The sequence below is a fragment of the Bidens hawaiensis genome, unplaced genomic scaffold, assembly GCF_021521415.1.
Source record: "Bidens hawaiensis isolate Kalapana, Puna unplaced genomic scaffold, B.hawaiensis_p1.1 tig00014424_1, whole genome shotgun sequence".
In the NCBI taxonomy this organism is placed as follows: domain Eukaryota; kingdom Viridiplantae; phylum Streptophyta; class Magnoliopsida; order Asterales; family Asteraceae; genus Bidens; species Bidens hawaiensis.
Genome location: NW_027492254.1, coordinates 230,780 through 242,427, shown reverse-complemented (window position 1 = coordinate 242,427; position 11,648 = coordinate 230,780). Strand labels below are relative to the sequence as shown.

The following is an 11,648-nucleotide window of genomic DNA, read 5'->3' as shown; positions in this document are numbered from 1 at the left end:
TAAGACAGGTTAAACTTTGTAACATACGTTTTAACTTACACTGGTTTGACCGATCAGTTTTTAACAAGTGACAATCATGATTCATTACACATTCATTAAAGAGATTTGATTTGGCACCACCTTAGCTGATGCTACCGTCACGGTCACTTTGTCGTCGCCATCCATATCGGTGAAGAACTAGAGGCCACTAATATGACTTGCGGCAATATTTTTAGGTGTGCCAATAGATGAATACAAACATAGAAAACAACTAAACTGAACTGAACAGCAAGTTGCATGTCCATTTTTCTCGTGAAGAAAGGATTAGTAGACTACTGAAAATTATACAAGAATAACTAGCTCTTTTTGTATTCAGATAGTAGTTATCGGTACCAACAACGCCACCACCACTGCCACCAACACCATCACCGTCTCCGCCTCCACCCGCTGCTGCCCCCACCACCGCCACCCGCCAGGTGAACCTATTTTTGTATATTTCTTTTCTAAAATAACTCATTTCAACACGAGTCCATTTGGTCATAACCAGTTTCACCCGAACCAAATTGCTACTTTTCTAAAATACCTTGTTTAGATTAGAACTCATTTTACTCATAATCCACATGACCTTCTCAATTTACCAGACTGGATGTAAACAACCTCTATATACGTTTTGATATATAATAACCTATATTTATAACCTCATGCACATAACCTGCCCATGTACAAGAGGCATGCGCCTTATGTACTCCTCATGCACGCCCATCACCTATAGCAGCATGAAGCGCAAGACCCCGCACTTGAGGCGCACATTTTTATAAACTTATAATCATACTTGATAAACTCTCAAATATTCATAACAAATGAAATTCTAAAATAGACTAATAATTAGAATACAAGTACCTGCTTGCAGACTGTTTCAATAATAACAGAAGGTTAAACTGTTTAGAAGCGTAACAATTTATACCGAATCTTTTTATAAAACAATTGAATCGTTCGCACATTATACAATCAATAAATTTGACGTTTAAACATCTCATAAACCTCAATACCTTTAGGATGATTTCTAACTTTATCTTTAATAAATTGTTTTTCTGAGCAAGCAAGAATGGTACTAAGAGCCATACTATTAGTCCCCCCTTGTTCTTTTAACCAATTATAAAACATACACCTAAGTTTCATCTTCTCTATAGCATATGACAACGAAGACGGGTATCCCGATATCGACCCCAACGAGTACCCCAACTCGTTGACCAAAAAGTCAACCTTCATTTCAAGCACCTCTTTCGACTGGTTAACAATTTGAGGCGCCGATTTCACCATTTCCATCACAACTTCTTGGTCAAACCCTGCGTTGACCAAACAATCAAATCGTTCACGAAGCTCTCGTGCTCTCCCGCGAAACCGCTTAAGTGCGCGTTCCATCTCCTTCGAGTTTTCAACGAACCCTAAATCTAGTAAAAACTTTGTTTTTTCTATAATACATTCCTTAGATGACGGAAGCGGTGTAACTTTCGATCCGATAGCTAAATTCATCAGTTCCTCTGGGTTTTTCATTATTATTTCACAAAGACGTTTTTTCCCCGAATTCAAACAATTTAATGCCGTTTTCACGCCCTTTAAACTACACGATCCGAGTATATGCGGGTGCGAACGAAAAACTTTCCCAATAATATCAACATCCATTTCAATTCCTAACAAAAAACAATAAGACCGCTGTAAATTTGAAAAAAAATCCCGCATATTAATTTCTAGAAACCGAGAAAATAACAATAGAATATCCGTCTTGGACGCTCCAAACTTAAGCAAAAACGTTATAACCAAAAACGTTATAAGCCCCGAACCTTCTAACAAAATTGTCGGATGTTTACGCAATAATCTTCCTAAACGCGCATTGTCACACTCTAATTGTTTTAATACACACAAAACTTGTACCATATGTGTCCAATTGTAGCATTCATCATCTGATATATTCTCAACAAACCAACTATTCAAAATCCCTAAATTCTTTAACTCCGTAACAACCTTAAAAACGTCACTAATTTCACCACCGAGTAGAACACAAGGACACGACCCCACAATTTTAACAACGGCGGATTGATGTAACAAACAGAAACCTTCAACTTCACGAAGCCGTGACAACAAAACCCCATCATCAAACCTAAACACTTCTTTAACCTCCTTATAAATCTTACCTATACTTTTACTAGCAAACCCGTATTGACACAACACACGATAATTCTCCAACAACACCTTATCATCGGCCAAGAACATTAAATCACGCGGCAAAAGCGTCGTAAACTCACACGGGTCCAACCCCATGCTCTCGAAAAAGGGCTCGAACTCGTTAATCGGATGGTACCGCAAGAACCGGGTCACGAATTGCCCGATATTCTCATTATTATGTTTATTAACATTATCATTACTAACCCCTTTCAGCAGATTTTCAAGAAACCTAGGGGAATTCCGACTAATGTTTTCGGCATCGATAAACTGTAAGTTTCTAGTGGAATGTAAGTAATCTAATAACGCATCTTCGGCTTCTCGATAATCCGTAACCTCATTCTTCGATTTGGGGTTACAAGTTGCTTTTGTGCGATAAATTCTAGGGCTTTGGATTGCAGGGTGTGACCCGATTGGGGAAATTGGGTTATTGGTAAAATTAATAATAACCCTTTTGAGAAAAAGTGATTTTTTAAAGTTCTGGATGTGATTCATGAATGGGGTTTTAAATATTATACAGGAAATTGATGAATGTGAGGTTCAATAGTATATGTAGATGCAGAGGTTGAAGATAAAAGATTTACCTTGTGATTTGAATGGTTGTATTGGTCTGATTGTGGCCATTATTTGGGAGAGATCAGATTGATATTATGCAGTGGTATGGTAGCCATTGGAGATGAAGCTCTCGTTGAGGGTTTTTGGGTTCTATGCCACTGGTTGTTGGTTGTTTTTGTCTTTGAACTATTAGCCCTTGTGGTATAAGTATTTTCATAACTCTGTCCTCAAGTTTTTTTTTTAGAAAGGCGAACATATTAAGTGGGTGTTTGGCCTAGCTTTTTTAGTTTTTCTTTTTTTTTTTTTATGAAATAAGCTTCATTTGGTGTTTGGTTTAGTTTTTTTAGCTTAGGCTTATAAGCTTATATAAGCTAATTTGTAGAAGCTTATTGAAAGATGGTTATTTAGCTTATTTGAAGAAGCTTATTTGTTTAAGGGAGTAAATTACTCATTTGCCTTCAAATGGTGATGGATTAATAATATTAAAGTAACTTATTACTATAACAAATTAAAAATGATGAATTTAACAACTTATTAAGATGTATAATCAACTTGTAGAATATAAGCTAATCCAAACACTTCAAAAGGGCTTATCAAATTATATAAAATAAGCTATAAGCTTCAAAAAGATATAAGCATAAGCACAAAAATATAAGCTAGGCCAAACACCCCCTAAAACGAAAAACGAGAACAGGATGTGTTCCCGAGTTCATTTATGTGTAAAGAAAGGGAAGGAAAATAAAGTTCATTTATATAGTAATTTGGTGTATTAGCTTTATTAATTCCAACTATCATCTTTTGAATGTTGTCGGTCTCAACTAACAAATTTACTGATAATGATCTCAATTTTTATCATATTTGTTCTCAACGGGTAGCGACTAACAGATGCTAACACCGTTAGTTGCAAGTCGTCGGAAAAACATTTTTGGCTAGAAAACTACATTTTCGTCCCAATGCATCTTTGTAACTTTAGATAGGACCTTTAGGAATCTTTTTCTAGTAAACGTCTCAGTTATCGAGGTCGTTGGAACCCTAGAACCATCAACGAAATTAGATGGTGGTGCTCGGTGGTGGTGGTTGATTGGTGCTGGTGGTTTTCAAGTTGAGTTTCCCGACAAAAAAAATGTGACATTTCCGGCCAAAAGCATTTTTCCGGCGATCCGCAACTAACGGTGTTAGCATTATGTTAGTGGCGTACTGTTGGGAACAACTATGATAATATGTGGGATCGTTATCAGCCAATTTGTTAGTTAGACTGACAACGAGCAAAAGATGATAGTTGAGATTATTTTATCTTTGTTTATTGTTTTTTAACATGCCCATTTTAAACCAACCTATTTTGATATGGCCTAATGTAATCTGTAGCGACATGATCTTGTTAAATGAAAGTGGGAATTATATAGCTTGAGTTTGAATTTTTTTTTATTTTTTTTAATCTAAGGTGTTGTTTGTTTTTTCAGAGGTAAAATGTCTCCAGTCTACGGATCATATCTGCATGCATATGTAGTAGAAGAGGTGGACCAAACCTCTGCAATCTACAAGAATAAGACTTTGTTTTTTAACATCTGCAGACTGCTAATAAACTAAAAAATTTTAAATAAGCTGAAATTTAAATAAAAAAGTCATTTAACAACAAAATTTAAGTAATTGTCAAACAACATTGAAATAATATTCATAAAACCACAATAACATTTTTTTAAAAGTACAAACTAACGGCCTTGGGCATCCCGGGACATTTCCCCAATGACAAAATCAAGCCAAACAAACAAACAACCAAACCTAACCAAATAACAAAGCTAAACGCCCCGAAAAGAAACCGACCAACTACCCTAAAACCAGCTAAGACCAATCCAACAAGTAAGCTAATAATCAAATCCAACCACTACAATTACATCACAAAAAAGCATAACAAATATCGAAACTCAATAGTCTGCAGCCATAAATCCAAATCTTCCAAGCATAAACCAATCAGTAACAACTTTTTTGACCATTTTCATTGACTTTATATCAACATGATAAAGTGGTTTGCTAGAACTGGTATTTTGGTGGCAAATTGGGCAGGTCAGATAATGGTCTGAAACGTGTCTCTTTAAATGTGTATACATGTCTGATTTGTTTCTTTCTTTTATAGTTCTAAAACGTTTTGAGATTATATAGATTTGGTTCAATCCTCATCTCCAACCTGTAGTGGCGATTGAGATTTTGAGGCCGGCGGCGGCTGTTTGTTGGAGAGAGAGAGAGAGAGGCCGACGGCGGTTCAGGTGGAAAAGTTTAGGCCGCGGGCGGCGGTGACGGTTCTGGAGGAGGAGAGCAGCGGTGGTTAGGGTTGGTACGGGAATGAGAAGGCTAGGGTAGGAAAGGAGAGACCATAATGTTTTTTTTGTTATGTTTGATGAATGAAAAAGGAAGATGAGAAGAGGATATAAGTCACAGGTCCATATCTTCTGGGAAAGATGATGCACAGACCTTTTTAATGAAAGGTCTTCGGAAAAACAAACAAACTGCAGACCACAACATCTGTGCGTGGTCTGCATGGCGTAGACAAAAGAGGCCAGGAAGAGCTTTTGAGAAAAAAAAACAACCCCTAAGTCTTGTACGTGCTTTCATGTAGATATTGTGTGACATAAGTATTAGGAATGACTAAGCCTTTTAAATACTTTTGAGTAGATATTGAGTAATGTAAGTACTAGGGAGGACAAAGCTTTCTATGCGCTTTCGTGTAGATGTTGTGTGACGTAAATACTATAGAGGACTAAGCCTTCTTCGTGCTTTCATGTACGCAGGTGCTATGGACTAATCCTTCTACGTACTTTCGTGTCGATGTTCTTTGACGTAAGTATAAAGGAGGATAAGCCTTCTACATGGTTCAAGTGTATGTGTGATGTCAAGTTTTGATGTGTATGACGTGGTGATATTGTTTGTGATGAGTCAAGTTACCCAAGTGGTGTCATAAACAAGAATTCACTTAGTGTAGTTGATTTTTAGTATGCACGCATGTTGCGGATAAAAAATGTGAAGAAGCTTGGAGTGATTGCAGAGCTCTCCACACTGTTCTAGCGTCCAAGACGATGCTTTGTGTAAATGTAGTTATAAAATGTTTAAATTTTGCTGAAAGTTCTAGAAATCTCTTATTTAGACTGTGCTTATGAGTGAACCAACTGTACGTAAAGTGCTCGGGTTGGGGGTATTACACCTAAATTATGTCAATCCAAACCGTGCCCCCCTATCAAAAGGATATGTATCATGCACAACCAATGGCAGATTTATGTAGAAAGGAGGGACGATATGTTCTCATCTTAAAGTTTATATTTTAACGTCCCGAACTTATTTTCATGTTTTTTTAGCTATTATTCTGGTATAGATTGGGTTTTTTAAGGGGTTGCCCTTTTTTGCGATATTTTCCGGGTAATTTCGGGTGTAGATAGAGTATTTAAAAAACCCGTTTGCGGGTATTGGAAAAACCCGGTTCCAGTTAAGGATCTGGTTTCAGTTTTCGGGTATTACTAGGTACAAATCGGGTCCGGTTACGGGTACGAGTTTTGGTGCTGAAATGCATACTCTATCCGGACCCTACGGGTAGGGTTGGATAATACAGGATCGAGTTGTAAAATACCGGGTATAAAAAACCCGGTTCCAAGTTTTTTTTTTCAATTACGGTTTGGGTTTTTTGTGCATCTATAATTATTGGTTTGGAGATAGTGCAAGGTATGCGAATGCTCTAAACACTACAAAAAAAGAAGCTTTAGTGGCGACACTTGTCGTCGACATTACCCTATTTTTTGTCGCTAAAGATTTTAGTGGCGAGATGTCGCCTATATTGTGTCCCTGCTAATTCTCACCACTGATACCCTTCTTGTGTCCGCTAATGCCAACACCTTCTCCGATAATTCCTACGCCCGAGATTTTTCCGGAAAAAAATACAAATACCAACTTCCATATTTATTTTATAACAAAACACGATTAATTCACATGAGATTAAGTTTTAACTTGAAATTGACAAACAAACATGACTAAATTCTCATTAAAACCGGTAACCATTATACAAAAGTTCAACAAGAACGGCTGGAGCTCTAGCTAAACATACACTATACATAATTTGTGCATAAAACTACAAATGATAGAAACTAGTGTGGTTGAAGGTGGTGGCCATAGCTGAAGTTGCAGGTACTACAATGGTGGTTGTCGAAGCTGAAGTTGTAGGTGGTGTCGCAAGAGGTGGTCGGTGATTGTAGAAGTTGCAGGTACTATCAAGTTTTAGTTTGTGCATAAAACTCGATCTCCCCGATGAACTCTCTACTGTTCACCCGACTTTTCATGTATCTAATCTCAAGAAGTGTCTTGTAGAGGGTAATCTTCATATACCTCTCGATGATGTTCATATTGACGAGACCATCCACGTTGTTGAGAAACCGGTGGAGATTGTGGATCGCATGGATAAGGAAACGAAACGTAGCCGAATTCTATTAGTTAAAATTCGTTGGGAATCTCAACGTGGTGCTGAAGTTACTTGGGAATGTGAAAATCAAATGAAGACCAAGTATCCTCATCTCTTTGTTGCAGTTTCACCTTATTTTCTAGGATGAAATTTCCAAAAGTAGGGAATACTGTGACAATTGTCAGTTTGCGGTTTCTAATTTATTGTATTGTAACCGGTTTCCGCATTTAAAATTTTCGTATTACTTTTTATTTATTTTTGTAAGGCCTCGGTCCTGGTGCCATACTTTGGCGTTAGATTTACTCATAAACATAGTTCTAAATATCTGAGTTAATTAAAATTTTTCGCGGAATATAAAACTTCAACCATATATTACATAATCATTCAAACCTTGTCTTAACATCAAACTTTTGTCTTTAACATAATATAAAAAGTCATATTTAAACATCATAACATTCTTCTAAATATTCCAACCTTTTCAGTCCAGTGTCATGTGTCTTCATTCAAGCTAGCTCCTTTAACCTATTCACCTACGTGCATACTAAAAGTTAGCTACGCTAAGTGAGTTCTAGTTAATCAAGCAGCATACAGTGCATCCATATTCTACATACATAACCTGCTTTACTTTTTTTTTACATACATAAGTATATACCTACATTCTTACTTTCATACTTTTGTTCTTTCATTCTTTCATATTTTATCTTACTTTACATACATACTTATATGTTTTAAAGAACCTTTCACCCTATAACCTCAAAGATATTATTAGGGTTTGCCATCCTCCTTCACATATATTATTAGGGTATGTCACCCTCTTACCATACAACCATACATGCCTTCAATTATAACTATATTTAAGTACTTTCATACATACACTTAATCTCTTCTATATCATTCACATATGTCATTCATATATCATTCATAACACATTCACATATCATACACTTATCACTTAAGGTAAGTGTATTAACTAAATGAGGCTAGAAACTCACATGTGTCATGTGCTTCTCAGAGTTAACTATAATACCCCACATTAGCTGTGCACAGCTAACTGTGTAATAATTATAAGTATCAATTAACTATCTCTAATTATAACATACTTCTAGGTTAGTGTAACCCCTAGCTAACTAGTGTAACCCCTAGCTAACTAGGGTCTGGGGCAACACCCTTGGAAGCGGAGTCTAGGGGAAGCAGCTCCTAGCAGGGTCCAAGAGGCAGAGCCCCTGGCAGGGGTCGAGTCGCCAAGTCAGCTCGGAAAAATTTTATTTTCATTAACAGTCCTTTACTAAAAGTTCATCAGAAAACTTAAGTTTGAAATAATCGAATGGAAGATTATAACGAATCGAATTCGATTCGATTACTTTGTCCATTCGATTCAATTACTTTACCTATTAGATTCGATTACTTTCCCCACTCGATTCGATTACTTTTCCCACTTAATTCGATTACCCTCTCCATTCGATTCGATTACTTTTCGTTTGAATTTGATTCTATTTTCATCATTTTCCAGCCTTTCTTTTTGACTAGTTTTGCCCGTCTTGCATAATAAATGAGCCTAGGACTTTAACCAAACTGTTTCCTTGCACTAACTTGGTTCAAACGTTACCCATTTGTCCCGTTTCATACCAAACATCTCGTTTACGTTCAAGTTTATATTTTTCTTACATAATAAGGCCCGATTTACCTTAATACCAAATCCTAGGGCAAACCGACCTCAAAAACTTAACCTTTACATCTAAAACGTACCTTTTAGGTTTGGTTTTGCTTCGGCTTGGATTCAACATGTGAATCTGGACGTTTTATCTCGTTGTTTAATGATGTTGAACACGAAACTCAACCTTTCTTCAGCTTGGATCTAGGTCCGAAATGATTAGAGTGTTTGTGTGTGTTGTGGAGGCTAAAAGATGGAAATGAGGGTTTTAGGGTTTTAGGGAGGTTTAAGGGTTTATATACTCTTAAGCACATGGACCTAAGGCCTATCACCATCCTTTACTCCATTTTTATTGTCCAAGTTCACACTCTATTATCTTTATCTAACCAAACTAAATAATTACACACTATAAGTAAACAAAATTCTTTTATTTATTATTATCAAAAGTAGGATGTTACAATTTTGTTTGTTTTAATTTGAAATATCTTAATGTTAGAGCCAATGTGCAATCAGTTGCGCCCCCGCATTTCGTCGTAGGTTGGGGTGTAACGATAAGATTGTTGATCACAATCCTGATATCACCATCACCATCACTAACATCCCTCTCAACATCAAATGCCTCTTTTCCGCCATCACAAACCACCCTTATCCGCCCTCTAATGTCCATCTTAAGTCGCTCCCATTCAACAACTCCGATCATGGTCTCCCTCCCAACTCAGAAAACACAGATGGCCAGTTTCCGTCCCAAATCGTAAAACTCTTACATGCCTCCACGGCCCTCGAAGCCCCATTTCGTATGTTCATCTCCGAGGTTATTTCGGATGAAGGAAGTCTGTTGATATGTATTATTTCATATGTGTTCACAAGGTGGGCTAATAGCGTAGCCGAATCCTTTTTGCATTTTCAATTAGTCGTTTACCACCTTCGGGGTAGCATATTGTTCTATTTGGTTGAATTTCCCTCATCGGAACCGAGTCGATGGTGGAACCCATGATGAGTTTCCAATGTTGGGGTTCCCAGAATCTTGTCAGGTTACGATCACACAATTTTCTCGATATGTTCAAGATGCCGATGGTAATGACGAGTTGTCAGTTACTTCCGACCCCAAATATTATTATCACTTAACTTTAACGACTGCTTATGTAACACGGTTGAAGAGGCAGAACCATTGGGGCTGGAGGTCTTGCGAAAAAAAAACATTAAACTTCCGGATTGGTGTATTGGCCCTCTTGTTCCATCGAAAATGCTGCAAAAGAATTTGGGTTGGAATATGAGTTTGGGTAGTATTGGTCAAAGATCTGGAAAACGACCGAGTATATCCAACCCAAAACATGCATTGATTGGTTAGACTCGTACCCTACCAGGTCGGTGCTCTATATTTCATTTGGGTCTCAAAATACAATAAGTGAGACCCAAATGATGGAATTAGCAAAAGGGTTGGAAGAGAGCAAGAAGCCTTTTATTTGGTTAATCATGCCACCGATCGGGTTCAATTTAAGTGGAGATTTCTGGCTTGAATGGTTGCCTAATAGTTTCGAGAATAGGATAGAATAGAGAATCAAGGATTGGTGGTCCATAACTAGGCACCTCAGCTAGAGATACTATGCCATCGGTGCTTTTCTAAGCCATTGCGGTGGAATTATGTGACAGAGAGTTTGAACCAAGGGGTGCCACTAATTGGATGGTCTTTGGCGGCATAACAAGGCTTTATTGCGAAGATGTAGATGGAAGAGGCAGATGTTTGTGTGGTATTAGCGAGAGGGGTATAATAGGATCATGAAAGAGGAGTTGAGTGTGGTAATTAGTGCAGTATTAGATAAAGTTGAAGGCGGAAAAGGTGAAGATATGAGAAAGATAGCAAACACGTTAAAGGAATCGATAACAACAAGTATTGAAGTTAATAATGGTTCTTCTTCTAAAGCCATGCATGGATGATTTCTTGATCACCGTCCTTTCTGCATTTTAGTGATTGTTTTATGCTAATATATGAATTCAACATGCAAATAAACTGATCTTAATTATGCATTGTGTAGAAATTCAAAATTTTAAAATGATAGCAAAATGGTCCTTAGCGAGTTATTCAGAAACACCATAATTGTATTGGCTCGATCTGTGACGCACTATGACCTCGTTTCATGTGAAATTAGGCCACACCGATATAGTTCAACAAGAGGGCTGAATGTTCAAAAAAAAAAAAAAAAAAAAAAAAAAAAAAAAAACAAGAGGGCTGAAAGAATTCATGGTGACAGCCTGACAGGTTTGGTGAAAGAGACTTTACATGAGATATGTAATTGATTCAATATGAAGTTGGGAATGTTACTCTGAACTGATAATTTTATTACGTACAGAGATACCACGCCTTATATTGGCGGATTTACAATACCGAGACAAGGAAATTACATGAGTAATTAAGTTGTGCCTCTATACAAGGTAAAATTGCATCCCTTTCTATGTTGATTGTATTTCTCATAAATTTATAAAAACTAATAAGTTATATAAAACTATTTACTGAAACAAATAAATAAAATACCTAAAAGAATTTTAAGTCTATGAAACTTAGTATACGTAAAGAAAACCAAGAAGGGCTGTAAGCGGATTGAATCGAGCCAGATGAGACCTTATCCGTGTTCATCTGTTAAACTTTTATCGGAGAAACGGACGGTTCACCTACACCCTACCGAACGAAAATTCGTGTCCATATCCGTTAATTAAGGAATTGAGTTTGTCTGCGTATGTTTGTGTCACTACTAGAAAAAGAGATGTTTTTCTACAACTGAATTTGTAGGAAATTTGTTGGAAAATCCAGTT

At 37.0% G+C, this 11,648-nt stretch overlaps 1 protein-coding gene and 1 pseudogene across 1 annotated transcript; one reads left to right on the top strand and one right to left on the bottom strand.

The window, feature by feature from the left end:
- Positions 1 to 976: 976 nt before the first annotated feature.
- LOC143546702 (transcription termination factor MTEF18, mitochondrial-like) lies at positions 977 to 2,903 on the bottom strand. Its single transcript, XM_077038310.1, has one exon. The coding sequence runs from the start codon at positions 2,692 to 2,694 to the stop codon at positions 988 to 990; it is 1,707 nt and encodes a 568-aa protein (XP_076894425.1). The 5' UTR covers positions 2,695 to 2,903; the 3' UTR covers positions 977 to 987.
- A 4,023-nt stretch (positions 2,904 to 6,926) lies between these two features.
- LOC143546711 (UDP-glycosyltransferase 92A1-like) lies at positions 6,927 to 10,806 on the top strand (annotated as a pseudogene).
- The last annotated feature ends 842 nt before the right edge of the window (positions 10,807 to 11,648 follow it).